Source organism: Salmo salar, chromosome ssa15, assembly GCF_905237065.1.
Source record: "Salmo salar chromosome ssa15, Ssal_v3.1, whole genome shotgun sequence".
In the NCBI taxonomy this organism is placed as follows: domain Eukaryota; kingdom Metazoa; phylum Chordata; class Actinopteri; order Salmoniformes; family Salmonidae; genus Salmo; species Salmo salar.
In genome coordinates this window covers 88157646-88173823 of record NC_059456.1, presented here as the reverse complement: position 1 = coordinate 88173823, position 16178 = coordinate 88157646, and the positions used below count along the sequence as shown (strand labels likewise).

Genomic DNA, 16178 nt, shown 5'->3' with positions numbered 1-16178 from the left:
CTATAACCTTGATATATTGGCTGGGCAGTCCTTGCATCCATTGCTCTGTCTATGAATTTGAGAGTGGTTACATGTCTCCAGGCCCGCCCCTCAGCTTTTTACCAAAACAGAGGTGGGGTGATGCTTTTCTTATTGTTTCAACCACAGATTGCCCCTTTAAATGTTGAAGAACACATTACAGGTAAGTAGTAATATCTCACAATCATTCATGAAAGAGAGGGATGAGTAGGCCTAATAGGATAATAGATTATGAGTCTGATTTTAACAGAAGTCCAAAGAGGAGAACTCTTGAACCCCAGAGCCACCACACCCTCTCCTGGGCTTTATAAGTGGGATGCACTGTTGAGCGCTACATCCCGAGGGGTTTGTGCTGATTGTACGGAGATTGACAGCCGGTTAAATGGCGTCCCTTGAGAAGGCAAGAACAAGATGTATGTCAGGAGAAATGCAGTATTATCACAAGGAGACGTATACTTGGAATTCGGAGGAGGAATGGAAGGAAAAAGAGAGGCAGAGGAGGTCTAAGAGAGAGAAAGGTACCAACTGAAAGCTGACCAAGTGAAGGGGAAGATTCTCTGTGTTTGTGATGCTCGTCATTTGATGTGACGCAGACAGGGTGGTGTGACCGGTGAAACAGAAGAGTCATTGTCTGTTCTTTTGCATTTTGATGTTGAGTCTTTGCCCGACAAAGTGATGTTAGGAAATATGTTATCCTGTACGATCTTTTGTGCCGAATACATTACGTTGTTACAGGTGTCAAGCTTATGGGCATGTGGCAGCAGTCTGTAGAAGGGAGGTTCCTAGGTGTGAGAAGTGTGCAGAAGGACAAAGGAATGTGTAGCATTGGGGAAATTAGTGGTATGTGTTAATTGTAGGAGTGCCCATGGGGCTGGGGATCAAAAAATGTCCTGTGCGAGAGAGGTAGGTTGAGGTTTCCAGGGTTAGAGTAGTGCAGAAGATGTCACATGCTGAGGCAGTGAAGAAAAGAGGAAGATGGGTCAAGGGGGATGGATCCTGAGAGGAGTGGTGTGAGTAGTAGATAGAGTAGTAGAACCAGTACAGAGGGATAAAACAACAAGTAATATATGTTTCAGTAAGATTGGATTTTTGGCATATATAGCAATGGTTATCAACTGTACTGCAGGGATGGAACGTAAGTCACAGAAAATAGAGGTTTTGGTGGCAGCTGCAGAGAGGTATTGGGGTGTGCGAGATTTGATGTCAGAAGAGTTACAGGGTGTGTTAAGTGGTGGTGTCCCATCCTTTCAGGTTGTTGGCCTGAAGTAGGACTAAATCGATTTAAATAGTGGAGTATGGCATACATTTTTTTTTTTTTTTATGTGTATTTTTTAGTATTGTAGTGTTCGATAGTAGGGTATTTTGTTTTATTATTTTTTTCAAGCAAAGTATAATTGAGTTTTACTCCAGTCTGGTAGGTGGCGGTAATGCAACATTTATTGGATGCCAACCTCCGTTAAACCTCATTCGAGAAGAAGACACCCTCTCCTGGCTGGGTGTCCCTCTCCTAGCTGGCCTTTGGGAGCCAAAAGATGGTTGTCTTGACCCCACAAGAGGCAGTGACACCCTGAAAAAAAGAGGACAGTGAGTGGTCCCCCTGTGTGTAATCTCCCAGAGGACTCTAGGAGTCTGCCACTTGCACAGGAAAATGTAGCCCCCCCCCGAATGGCCCCAAACTTGAGAGCCCGTATCCAAAGCTGAATTCCAAAGAAGATTTAGTGATTTTTTTCCCCCCAAGTATGTCAATAGAAAAACGAAAGAAAATCATTGTATCCTAAATGTTTTAATATCATTTAATTTAAATAATTTCGGACACCCCCAAGCTCTGGTTGCATAGCACCGCGAGGAGGTGTAGGAGTGGCATGTTTGCTAAACCAGCTACTATACCTAGTTAGCAGAGGTCTGAAATTGTCGCAGCAATTTTGCTTGTGCCTCAAACACGTAAGTTTTCATTCGATGACAGATTATTATAATTTTTTTGATATAGCTAGCAAGTCAACAACAGTTGGCTAGCTAATGTTAGCTAGTCAGCTGCAGTGCTAGCTAGGTAGCCAGCATTAACTAGCTAGTTGGGTTTAGCTATTTTCTAAACAAAAAAACGAATGTTGACTCATTGGTAGCCACTTGCTAACTAACTAGCAGCTAGCTAGTAAAACAAAAATGTATTTAAGCTGCAGTGCATTCGTAGCTAGCAAGCTGTATATCTAGTAGGGGCTGACGTTAGATTGCTAACCAACTAACATTAGCTAGCTAGATTGAGCTGGCAATCACAGTCTGTAAAATGCCCTATAATATCAGATAGCTAGATATGCGAAAAGGGTCTCTTATTTAACCACTCCTCAACCCCACCCCCCTGCCATAACGTTACTGAAAATAGGTCACTGGTCAGCTTGAACAACACGAGCTTCCACTCATATAATGGAAGGCTAGACAGTTGGCATAAAGATTAGACAGCAAGGGTGTAAAACAGATTCTCAATTTCAGAAATATTGTCCTTTTATTCTACCATTAGGAAATAGTTTTTCAATCCAATATTATAGTTCTGTCGTTCTAGCTTTCCCCACATGCCTTGATCAGTCTTCACTTGTCTAGGAAAACAGAATAGCCTAATGAACAGCCTAATTTGATTTAAACTACAGTCTATCATCTATAGTAGCTACACTACATTACCAAAAGTATGTGGACACCTGTTTGTTGAACATCTCATTCCAAAATCATGGTCATTAATATAGAGTTGGTCCCACCCTTTGCTGCTGTAACAGCCTCCGCTCTTCTGGGAAGGATTTCCAGCAGATGTTAGAACATTGCTGTGGGGACTTGCTTCCATTCAGCCACAAGAGCATTAGTGAGGTTGGGCACTGATGTTGGGCGATTAGGCCTGGCTCGCAGTCGGCGTACCAATTCATCACAAAAGTGTTCATGGGGTTAAGGTCAGGGCTCTGTGCAGGCCAGTCAAGTTCTTCCACACAAATCTCGACAAACCATTTTTTTTTTTTTTTTTTAAATCTTTATTTTAACAGGGAAAACAGACTGAGATCTGGATCTCTTTTACGGCTGTGCCCTGTGTAAACATGTTGACATGTACAGTTTTAGGCATACAGACAAGAACATTTCAAACATACAAAACAAAGACACAATTCAACAGAAACAATCACAGACATCATATTGATCCTCCATAACATTTTTAAAATGGGCAAGGGACACCAGAGTGTCTAACTTAAGTTGGATCTGCAGTTTGTTCCATAAATAAGGCGCAAAGGAACTAAAGGCAGTCCTACCCAACTCTGTGGAGACCGCAGGAGTCTCTAATGTAATCCACATCTGTGATCTGGTTTTAAAATTTGTATATCTAGTGGAAATTAATGATGATATATATGGAGGTAGTTTTAAAAGAAGTGCTTTATAAATAAACAAGAGAGCATGTTGCTCTCGTCTCACAGATAGAGAGGCCCAACCCACAAGTTGATATAGGATACAGTGATGAGTTTTGTAACTATCACCCGTGATAAACCTGAGTGCACAATGGTAAATAGCATCCAGTGGTTTTAATGTGTTTGCCGATGCATGCATATAGATAATATCACCATAATCTAAAACGGACATAAGTAGCCTGCACAATTTGTTTTCTATTTACAAAGGACAGACAAGCCCTGTTTCTGTAAAGGAACCCTATCTTGAATTTGAGCTTTTTTCCCAATTCAGTAACATGTTTTTAAAAGAAAGCTTATCATCTAACCATACCCCTAAATATTTATATGCAGAGACCTGTTTGATTTGAGTACCATCCAAGCTAGAGATTACAAAAGTGTTTCTAACTGAGAGTTTAGACCTAGAAAAAAACATGACATTTGTTTTCTTAGCGTTTAAAACAAGTTTAAGCTGTAAAAGAGACCCCTGTAGTATCCTAAAATCAGACTCCAACTGCATTAAAGCTTGGTCCGCTGTTGGAGCAATAGAGTACATCACTGTGTCATCTGCATATAAATGGAATTTACAATATTTGACATCACCAATGTTGTTTATATAAAGTGAGAACAATAGTGGGCCAATTATTGAACCCTGAGGCACCCCTTTAAGTAACTGTAAGGAGTCAGACTTGACCCCGTCGACCATGACGGCCTGAGTTCTATCTTTAAGATAGTCATAAAACCATCGGCAGGCATCAGTGCCCACTCCTATAGATGACAGCTTACTCAAAAGGATAGCATGGTCTACAGTGTCAAAAGCTTTTGACAAATCTACAAACAACGCAGCACAGTGCTTTCTATCATCTAAGGCATTTGCAATATCATTTACAACAAGCATAGTGGCCGATGTGGTACTGTGTTTAGATCTAAAACCAGATTTATTGGTGCTAAGAATACTGTTAGCAGAAAGAAAAGACTGTATGGATTTCTGTATGGACCTCGCTTTGTGCACGGTGGCATTGCCATGCTGAAACAGGAATGGGCCTTCCCTAAACTGTTGCCACAAAGTTGGAAGCAAAGAATTGTCTAGGATGTCATTGAACATAACATTACTGAAAATAACGCAGTAGCGTTAAGATTTCCCTTCACTGGAACTAAGGGGCCTAGCCCAAACCATTAAACAAGTAGCGTTCTCCTGGCATCCGCCAAACCCAGATTTGTCCGCCTGACTACCAGATGGTGAAGCATGATTCATCACTCCAGAGAACAGGTTTCCACTGCTCCAAAATCCATTGGCGGTGAGCTTTACACCACTCCAGCTGATGCTTGGCATTGCGATGCTTGGCATGGTGATCTTAGGCTTGTGTACGGCTGTTCGGCCATAGAAACCCATTTCATGAAGCTCCCGACGAACAGTTATTATGCTGATGTTACTTCCAGAGGCAGTTTGGAACTCGGTAATGAGTGTTGCAACTGAGGACAGACAATTTTTACGCACTTCAGTGTAACAGTATAGCTTCTGTCCCTCTCCTCGCCCCACCTGGGCTCGAACCAGGGACCCTCTGCACACATCGACAACAGCCACCCTCGAAGCATCATTACCCATCGCTCCACAAAAGCCACGGCCCTTGCAGAGCAAGGGGAACAACTACTTCAAGGTCTCAGAGCGAGTGACGTCACCGATTGAAACGCTATTACCGCGCACCCCTCTAACTAGCTAGCCATTTCACATCGGTTACATCAGCACTCGGTCCCGTTCTGTGAGCTTGTGTGGCCTACCACTCCACGGCTGAGCCGTTGTTGCTCCTAGACGTTTCCACTTCACAAGAACAGCACTTACAGTTGACAGGGGCAGCTCTAGCAGGGCAGAAATTTGACGAACTGACTTGTTGGAAAGGTGGCATCCTATAACGGTGCCACGTTGAAAGTCACTGAGCTCTTCAGTAAGGCCATTCTACTGCCAATGTTTGTCTATTGAGATTGCATGGCTGTGTGCTCGATTTTATACACCTGTCAGCAACAGGTGTGGCTAAAATAGCAAAATCCACTAATTTGAAGGGGTGTCCACATACTTTCAACTCTCAACCACCACATGAGAAAATAAACCATAGTCAGATCAAACTACACTGATGTGCTGTTTCATCATCTTCAGTATGCCAGAAAGACCATAAATGTAGATACTAGCTAGATGTTATCGCGGTGCCCCACTTATTTTACAGTTGATCTACCAATCATTGATTTCATTGTCATGCATTTCAGGTGACATTATTACAGATGTGTGTACCTGCACTGTGCCTGGGCTGAGAAGCATAATATTTTTATTATTTAACCAGGTAGGCTAGTTGAGAACAAGTTCTCATTTACAACTGCGACCTGGCCAAGATAAAGCAAAGCAGTGCGACACAAACAACAACACAGAGTTACACTTGGAATAAACAAGCGTACAGTCAATAACACAATAGAAAAAAAGAAAGTATACAGTGTGTGCAAATGGCATGAGGTAGGCAATAAATAGGCCATAGTAGCGAAATAATTGCAATTTAGCAGATTAACACGAGTGATAAATGAGCAGATGATGATGTGCAAGTAGAGATACTGGTGTGCAAAAGAGCAGAAAAGTAAATAAAAACAATATGGGGATGAGGTAGGTAGATTGGGTGGGCTATTTACAGATGGACTATGTACAGCTGCAGCGATCGGTTAGCTGCTCAGATAGCTGATGTTTAAAGTTAGTGAGGGAAATATAAGTCTCCAGCTTCAGCGATTTTTGCAATTCGTTCCAGTCACTGGCAGCAGAGAACTGGAAGGAAAGGCGACCAAAGGAGGTGTTGGCTTTGGGGATGACCAGTGAGATATACATGCTGGAACGTGTACTAGGGTAAGTTTGGCGGTGTGAGTGAAGGAGGCTTTGTTGCGAAGATGAAGATGCATGTCGTGATTAATCCTAAGGATATTGTGTAGGCCTAATTACTGTGTAATTGTCATAAGACCCAAGCCGCCCCCTGTACCTGGACTTTGAACTACTCCCCTCTGGGCGCAGGTATAGGGCACCCCTCAGCAGGAAAAACAGAACTACACAATCATTTGTGCCAGGTGTGATATCCCTCCTAAATAGCTCGGGCTAATGTTCCTATCCACTCAGTAAGGCCAGCAGGCTAGTCTTTAAAAAATATATGTTTTATTAGTATGTAACTGTTATGAAAGTTGTATTGCCAATTTTGTTTTGTATTTAAACACCACTTTAAACGTGTACATGACACTGCAACAAAATTTCCCCATGGGGACAATAAAGTCAGTAAGTAAGATCCAGTACTATTTCTAGTAAATGCCTGGAAATGTGCTTCCCAGTTAGACTTTGTCTGATTGAGTCTGTCTCCCCATACAGTGTGCCATCCAAACCACTCCATGTGACCTTTAACAGTCCTGCTGAGTAGGAGAAATGAGGACCATTTGTGAGTGAGGTACCACTACTGCTTTTCTTTTGTTCACTCACTAATTCTCTCAAGCTACTGGCTTTGAGCCACTCCAAATGGTTTAGTATGATGATATAGCTGAGGTTTTTAATATGGTAACAAGGCTTGACCTTGAAGTTATGTTAATTGCACAGGATAAAGTGGGTATGTTCATTTTGCTGCATTGCTTCTGCAGATATCCCATAAACTCTCCTGGACAGGTTTGCATTGGTGTGAGATGGATTTTCTCCAGGCATTGACTCACCTAGCCTTGTATTCTGCAGAAATTGGTGTGTATCAGTGATGTGCCATGGGGTACGACGTCACCAGGTTCCAAGGGGAGGTGGATGAAGACCTGCTGTGTCCCATCTGCAGCATGGTACTGGAGGAGCCAGTCCAGGTTAATGCCCTCCTATACCTCTGGACCAGATCTATTACAAGGACTTATTTTATTTATCCTTTAGACAGGTTATCACTGAGTTCTTAATATAGACCTTTCACTGATTTCAAACAATATACTTATTTCCCCATCCCATCTTCCCTTTTCCCATCTCCGCTCCTTTTTCTCCTATGTCTAGGCCCCACACTGTGAGCATGCCTTCTGCAACGCCTGCATCACCCAGTGGTTCAACCAGCAGCAGATCTGTCCTGTGGACCGCAGCGTGGTGACACTGGCTCACCTCCGGCCCGTGCCCCGCATCATGCGCAACATGCTCTCCAAACTCCAAATCGCTTGTGACAACGCTGGCTTCGGCTGCACAGCCACACTGCGGCTAGATCAACTGCAGTCTCACCTGAAGGACTGCGAGCACAACCCCAAAAGACCTGTCAACTGTGAGGAGGGCTGTGGGTAAGTGACATTAGAGCACATTACACAGCAGAGTAGACCAGACAGAATGGGAAAACATGGTTGTGACTTTTGAGTTGCTGGGCATGCCGCACCACCACTGCAGAATGTGCCATTACCTAGTCTTGTATTTATTATTTTAGTGGTCTCTAGAGTGACCTAGTGGCTTTAATTTCATAATGTCACAATTTCACCACAGGCTGGAGATGCCGAAAGATGAGATGTGCAACCACAACTGCATCAAGCACTTACGTGGTGTGGTACAGCAGCAGCAGACCAAGATCTCTGAACTAGAGAAGAATGCTGCAGAGCACAAACACCAGCTGGGGGAACAAGTAAGCACACACACTCACGTTGCATACATATACCTCAATGGAGGCTGCTGAGGGGAAAACGGCTCATAAATGGCTGGAACGGCGCGAATGGAATGGCATCAAACACATGGAAACCATGTCCGCTCCAACCATTATCACGAGCCCATCCTCCCCAATTAAGGCTCCACCAACCTCCTGTGATATACTTGTATGCAAATCCATTAGTGCTCTGTTCCTCAATGGTCAGGGATCTGGTGTGTGTCTGTTTCTTCCACTGTCAGAAACGGGACATCCAGCTGCTAAAAGCAAACATGAGAGCAATACGCAGTGCAAACCCCAACATGCAGAACCTGGAGGAGAGCATTGAGTACAACGAGATCCTGGAGTGAGTATACTCCCCTGTCCCCTGGCCCTCTCCTCTAGAATATTTTCAGGAGTTTCAGTACTTGATTTCAGCCTCAAGTCTATTATGCTGGATATTGTTTGACTATAAAAATCATTCAAACTTATTAAATCAATCAAATTTAAGAAGCCCTTTTAACATCAGCAGTGTTGTCACAGTGCTTTAGAGCTAAAGATCCTATTCCACATCTCACTTGTTCCTGACCTGCCCAACAGATGGGTCAGCTCCCTCCAACCTGTGAGGGTGACGCGCTGGGGCGGGATGATCTCCACGCCAGATGCAGTTCTCCAGGCGGTCATCAAGCGTTCACTCATCGACAGCGGCTGTCCTCTGTCCATCATTAACGACCTGATTGAGAATGCCCACGAAAGGAACTGGCCGCAGGGCCTGGCCACACTGGAGACGCGGCAGATGAACCGGCGCTACTATGAAAACTACGTGGCCAAGAGGATCCCTGGGAAACAGGCGGTGGTGGTGATGGCCTGTGAGAACCAACACATGGGAGAGGAGATGATCCTAGAGCCTGGCCTGGTCATGATCTTTGCCCATGGAGTGGAGGAGATCTTATAATAACCCAACACTAGGAGCAGGGGGGGTCTAGCATGGCAGAGAGGAGTGCAAACCGGACATTTTGAGTCGTGAGTTATTACTCCTCTCTCAAAAAAAAAAAAAAAACTCCCCTTCTCAATTGAATGGTAATTATGGGTCTATTTCTTAGTTTTTTCCAACTGCTTACACACGTTTTCAAAACTGTACACACAAAATGCCTCACATCTCCTTCAAAATGCCATAAACATGTCAGAATGAAGCTTTTGCATCAAATGGCAAACGCTGCTTTCATAATAGTACATTTTTGGATATACCATGTAAACACTGTTGTTCTAAAGCTCTTTGGTCTTTCATAGGCTTATATCTACATTTCAATACAATGTTCTACAGTGAAAGTAATCTGCTGAGAGGGGTAACAAGTACACTGTAAACACCAATGCAATGTAGAAACAAAATATTTATTAGGCCAAACATTACTGTTGTATACAGTAGCATACAACAAAACCATAAACATGTAATCCAAAAGTAAATTCTTTAGAATACAGTCAAGAACACAATTGTGTGTGTGGGGTCCCGGGGGGGCAGTCCAGGAATTGGTAGGGGGGGGGCAGTCACCAGTGCTAAGCTACACTTCATCTCTTCTCCGGGCTGGGTCTGGCCACAATACTTCGTCCACATCACAAGATACTTCCCTCGATGTTTGGCAAGAGAAAACGTATCTCCTAGCAGGGCGTATCCAACCTTGGACAGAGGCAACCTCTATGTCCCCCCCTCCATTGCCTGGAGAAGCGGCATGCGGGCATAGTGTTGGCGATCATACACTTTCCAGCGCCAGGCTGAGAAGAATTCCTCTATGGGATTTAGAAAAGGTGAATATGGGGGTAGGTACAAAACTACAAATTGTGGATGGGTGGCAAACCAGTTTTGGACCAGAACAGCCCGGTGAAAACTAACATTGTCCCATAAAACCACAAATCTAGCAGGCTCCTGATCTGGATCAGGGACAGGTTAAGCATTGATGTTAAATTGCATCCAGAAAAGTGAGCATATGGCCGGTGTTGTACGGACCCAGTGTGGCATTGTGATGGAGGACCCCGTTTTGAGTGATGGCAGCACACAGTTATATTACCCCCACGCTGTCCAGGGACATTGGTAATTGCCCTCTGTCCTATTACATTTCTTCCGCGGCACCTGGTTTTGGTGAGGTTGAAGCCAACATCCACATAAATAAATTAATGGCGAATTACATGGGCATCCAGCTCCAATACTCTCTGTAACAGACAAAAGGATATACAGATGAGTAAATATGGTACGTCTGAAGTACTGGAAGTAGTGTTGCATACATACCTCTACAAAGTCATGTCGCATATTCTTGACTCTGTCAGAGTTTCTCTCAAATGGCACCTTGTAAAGTTGTTTCATCGTCACTCGGTGCCGTTGGAGGATGCGTTGTATGGTCGACAGGCTTACAGCATTGATGTTAAATATGGTGTCATTATTCAAGATATGCTCTCTTATCTCGCGAATCCTAATTGCATTGTTGGCCAAAACCATATTTATAATTGCAGTCTCTTGTACATCTGTAAATAAGCGTCCTCGTCCTCCATGATGTCTTTGCCTTTCCACTCTGTACAGAATTCAAACACAGTATGTGTTCAGCATAGGAGCTGTAAACAATGTACAAAAAGTAGTACAGCATGATAACCAACCTCATTCATTCAATGCTGTAAATGGATGGCTTAGAGTTAAATGTTTATGCAAAACTATGCAGTCATACGTATTTTACAGTACATTACTGTAATGCTAAAATAGTCATTAGATAGTTGCATACCTGTTCTCATTTCTGAAGGTTCGAATTATGGATGCCACTGTAAATCGACTCAAGTTGGGCTGGACTCTCAGTCCAGCCTCTCTCATGGTCAAACCGTGGTTGATCACATGATCAACAAGTGTTGCCCTAATCTCATCAGAGATGGCTCTCCTTCCTTCTCTTCTTTGCCCCCGTCCTCTTGTTCCTCTTCCAACTCTTCGTCTATGAATTTGTCCTCGTTGTTGTCCCCTGCCTCTCCCTCCTACTCCTCTTGCTCTCTGTCCATTGTTGGCATCCATTGTTCAAAACAGGTAATCTGACTTTTGACCCATTTATAGGCCTATACTACAGTAAAGCAGTGACTGGTTAGTGATCAGTTAAGCAATTAGTGTTTGCACATGTGAGGAGTGTGTGTGTGTGACCTGGTGAATAAGTGTAGCATTTTGATTGGTTGTGTTTGGAAAAGGAAAGCAAGTCATTTCCTGTTAGATTTTTGTGTTTTAGGTAGAGAATTGTGTGTAGTGTTTTGAAAAAAGTGTTTTATGCAATTGACAACTGAGTCAAAGGCTGAGAAATAGCTTATGGTTTTGGATATTTGGTGTGTAGTTTTGCACTTTGAGTGAGAGGTTTCAAAAATCGTGTGACATGAAAAGATTTTGTGTGTAAGCAGTTGGAAAGAACTGTAATGACAGTTGATATGTCAGTTTTTGTCTCTAAAGATAAGTGGGTGTAGGGGAAATGAAAAGATCTCAATGGCTCCTAAAATGAACAGAAGCGTATTACTTACATATGAGCTTATTTAATATCTTTGCCTTAAAAGGACATTTCCAAAAATACACCTGGAAAAAGAGAACTTAACTGATAATACCCAGGATATTCTAAGATGGAATGTTTGAGAGTCTCATAATAAAAAGCTATCCCTGATCTCCTAGGCTTCTCTGGTTCCCCCATCCTACACCTTGTACTATGTAAATTCATTCATATAAAAAATCATGTAAATACAAATATTATATTGAAAAAAATATACACATTCTCTAGCTATTCTTGTTATACAGTAATTAGACAATGTGAATTTTGTCAGTTGGCATCCATGTGTTTCAGGATGCTGCTCTGGACATTTTGCTCACTTCAGCATTGTTTTTTGCTAATCATGTCATGACAGTTGTACGCCATGATGTTTTGCTTCTCGTTTATTACATTTTTGTTGTGCCATGCATTTTATTTATAGATTTGGAAGAGGTGCTGGTGCAGGATCTCCGCGCCAGACACAGTATGCTTGAAGATGTTTTTTGTGTTATGTAAATACATTTGTCATTTTAGAAAATTGAAGCTCATTGTTCATTGCTTCTGTTGTACTTAGTGAACATGAAGTTGGGTCCAATTGGTGTTAAACCATTGGAATGTAACATTGTGTAGTTTTACCCGTTTTATTTTATTAATGGTTGATGCTTGTTTGTGTTGATATTAATTGACAATTTCTTATTTTTACCAAACTATTTTATCTAAAAGCTTTGAATTACTGAATGATAGAGTGACATGGGACTTGATCTAAAGACACGCAGTCGAAAACAACCATGTGGAAATCTAACTTCAATGCTACTTCGTTAGTGTCACCATAATGAGATCAATTTGGATTGAGTTTATTTGTCGTTTTGTGTCCTTTTATCTTTTGTGCTGTGGGGTAAAGATGAAGGAAAAAATAAAATGGTGATCGTGATTGTAATCATGGTACAGTACTGCATGGCTTTTTTCTTATGCCATTGAGTCATTCCTACATGCAGGGCCTCTATACATCATGATTTCTGATGATTAGGCTGCTGCTTAGAGTGCCATCTGGCAATGCTCTCTCCGTCCACCCACACAAACACCCACATGGTCAGACATTGTGCATGTCTACAGCAGCAGTGTCTAGTGAGCTCTTGCCAGCAGCCCATACTCTATTGAGGCCTTTCCTTTTAAAGCTTTCCCTTTGTTGTGAATAGTTGGAATATCATGTGATTTGCCAAAGGGCATGCTTTTGTTATTGTGCCTGAAAATCCTCTGGTTCATCATCATCATCTGGTATTAAATGATCTAATGGATTGAGACACCTTTTTACTTGTATGCCAATAATTGTATTGCTGGACTGGATTTTACAATGCACAACTGTTTGTTCAGTGTTTCAACCTCATAAATTCACACCGTCAAAGGGTCAGAATCAATAATTAGGCTACTGTCAATCCATCATTGCCTCAACGCACCCTGTTATGGGACTGCTGTCACATTCGATTATCTGTAGATGTTCCATAATATAGGCTACTAATGTAACAAAGCAGTTGGGAGCTCATAGGCCTAACGTCTCAAGCACACCGACAGTGTGATTGCATTTTATTACGCCAGCTGCGTTGATTGCAGCGGCTATTACAGTGCGTTGTGTGGTATATACATTGGATTTATCGAACTTACACCTTGATCACACCGACAGTGTTATTGCGCAACATGGTAAGAAGCAGCACTTGGATAAGTGTGCAACAAAAGTTCAACATTTCCCTTCTACTACCGTTTCTGTCAAGCCGTCTATGCAAACAGTTTGACGCATACTTTTGATAAATCCAATGTATGCACCACACAGAACGTACTACAACTGCCTCTGCAAGCAATGTTGCAAGGAAACGCAGTGTTCATTGGAAATGAATGTACTTTTGGTGTACCAAAATGCAATGAAGCTGTCTGTGTGATCGAAGCGTTATTCGTTAAACTGTATGCGTAGATGTCTTGACAGAAATGGTAGCGGAAGGTGAATGTTGAACTTTTGTTGCACACGTATCCAGATGATGCTGCGTACCATTTTGCGCATGACACTGTAGGTATGATCGAGGCGTGCTGTTACTTTTACATAGCACACCCACCTGTGCCAAACGCCTTGATCACACCAACAGTGTTTGGCGCAAAATGGTACGCAGCATCATCTGGATATCTGTATAACTTAAGTTCAACAGTCATCTTCTGCTACCATTTCTGTCAAGCCGTCTGTGCATACAGTTTGATAAATCCAACGTTTGCACTACATAGAGCGCACTGCAACTGCCTCTGCAACTCAATCGCAGCGTTCCATTGAAAATGAATGTACCTCTGGTGTACCAAAATGCAATAACCCTATCCGTGTGAACGAGGCGAAACTGGTCCAGACTTCTTGGCGGAAGCTGTAGTTCGCTATAGGCTCACAGTGCATTGAAAATCAAATGGAGGAAAAATGTCCTATCGATTGCAACTGGATTTGTCCATCGCTGCTCTATTATAGCCTAGGGCACATGATAAGAGAAGAACGCACATCCATATACTAGAGTAGACTGGGGTAAACGTGGACTACATCCCCGCGTTAGTCAAAGTGCAGCAGATGACAGTTTGAGGCGGTGCTTTGCTTAGCTTTTATTTTTTAATAGCTAGGGAGGGGGAAATCGCTGAGTCGGGCGTGGCAGTCAGCCAATCTTTCTTATTATCTCTGGGTAAATGAAAGCTGACAGCTAGACTACCTTTCTTGCAGCGTCCAGACAATTTCCGTCGATTTGCTGGGTGTAAAAACGTTGAATTGTGCCTCGATCCTCGCCGAGGAAATATCTTACCGGACGAACTGCACGACAATCCGCTTAAGGACGACAGAAGACAACGCTCATCATCGCGAAATATAGGTAGGCTAATTGATGCTCAGAACAGCCTCATTCAGTACTACTGGCTGAAGTTCAATGAATCGTGTATGCCAGTTTACAACTTTGCATACAGTTATTGCCTGTGAATTTCGTTGCGCCGCTGCCAAGTTTGGGTAAGATATTTCATGGGAGAGACGGTATCCCTCGCCTCGCCCAACTGATCTCAGTTGATTCCATGGTTGGGCAAAACAGGCTACTTTTGAGTGGTAGCCTACTGACACATCCCAATGATGGGTTTCTATATACACTGGATACATCTGCAGCTTCTGTTCCCATGTTTTTCCCCTTTGAAACCTACAGCCTAACCTTTAGACACGCTCCTCTTTAGACTATAGTTAACATGGGGCATGGTTTATAGCCTAGTAGGATAGATAAGCTACTAAGAATATAAGTTGAAAATACTGTTTAAGGTTTACACAGTGTTAAACTGTCACCCTTATGGCTCAATATTGTAGACCAGACAGGTTGGAGACAAGTTTTATAACTGCCTGCAGACAATGTTCGACCTATGGTGAACTCTTGATGCAAGGAGCTCTGTCTAGATGGAAAATGCAATTTTGGTTTATATGATTTTCATTAGCAATGTGACATCCTTGCAAATGACTTTTGACTTTGAATAATAGTTACTTGCCATCTAAATGATTAAAACAGCTGACAAAGCAACACATTGCTCAACACACCGTAACCATAGTTTCACCATTTAAGACATGATGTTTGTCCCTTCTGATATATTTACTTCACTGTGTGCTTATATTTACTTTGGTATGTGTCTCCTTAATTAAGTTACCTATGGATAAACTAGGTCTTCTGGCCATACATTTAGAACATGTTGGCAAGTAGCAGTCAGAGTTGAACTACATTTTGGGCTTTCATCAGGTTTCCTTTCACATTTAACATTTTTCTGGGTCATGAAAACACAAACAGTCACAGGGATGGTTCTGAAACCTTTCATTTGAAACCACATGGTAATTTTTCTTTGCTAGTGTAGTTTTTGCATTTCCATTCAAGTCAAGTGAGGTCATCAGTTCCTTTTTAAATCTATACCATTTCCTGGTTTCCCTCCCCACTGGAAAATTGGTTGCCAAAAACCAGAAATGTTATCCTCGTTCTGGGGGGAAAGACCGTCTCTTAATGAAAGTGTCATACTTAACCTGCACAGCTAAGTAATCACAGGGAAACACCGAGAGAGGCATTCCTGGTCAGGTCAACCTGTCGGTAAGGAAACAGACTATCTCTACAGATGGATCAGGAAGCGGGTCACACTGTTGCTGCAGAGAAATGAAATTAATTAAATTAATCTAATCGGGATCTATAGAGCTGCTAGAGGGATTGTGTGTTTACAATCTAAACATTTCATAATTTACTCCCTTTGCCCTGTACACAGATTGTACATTTCAATGGTTTTATAATGGCAGTACAGTAAGATTAAACAGTTCCTCCAAACATGTGCCAACGCTCAGTGTGAAAGTGGCGTGGTTAATGGAGGGAAGGGTGCACCCTCACAAGTCCAGGCGGGTTTTTTTTCTTCTGTATTGTACGCACCACAGTGTTCCACGGGACTGCCTCAACACAGCCTGCTGAATAGTAATTTTTTTATGTCATACACTCATTGTTTGGTTAAAAAAAAAGGCAACAAGCTGTGCCTCGCCCACATTTGCCAGAAATGTGTGATTCATGCATAAGAGTCAGTCT

General features: G+C 42.5%; 2 protein-coding genes across 4 annotated transcripts in view; both read left to right on the top strand.

Annotated features, from left to right (window-relative positions):
• Positions 1–1692: 1692 nt before the first annotated feature.
• Positions 1693–9098, top strand: LOC106572528 (E3 ubiquitin-protein ligase NRDP1-like). Of its 2 annotated transcripts, none has more exons than XM_014146769.2 (8): positions 1693–1959; positions 6209–6303; positions 6811–6877; positions 7162–7277; positions 7456–7727; positions 7924–8059; positions 8320–8423; positions 8657–9098. In XM_014146769.2, exons 4-8 carry the CDS (start codon positions 7188–7190, stop codon positions 9009–9011), a joined length of 957 nt encoding a protein of 318 aa, XP_014002244.1. In that variant the 5' UTR covers positions 1693–1959; positions 6209–6303; positions 6811–6877; positions 7162–7187; the 3' UTR covers positions 9012–9098. The 2 variants fall into 2 exon arrangements, with proteins under 2 accessions (XP_014002244.1, XP_014002243.1); XM_014146768.2 differs by having other exon boundaries at positions 6811–6886.
• Positions 9099–13972: 4874 nt separating this feature from the next.
• The window catches only part of LOC106572530 (diacylglycerol kinase beta), a 50207-nt gene continuing 48001 nt past the window's right edge, over positions 13973–16178 (top strand). For both annotated transcript variants that reach the window (XM_014146773.2, XM_014146772.2), the window contains exon 1: positions 13973–14468. The gene's annotated coding sequence lies outside the window, so the exon portion shown is untranslated. The remainder of the gene's footprint in view (positions 14469–16178) is intronic.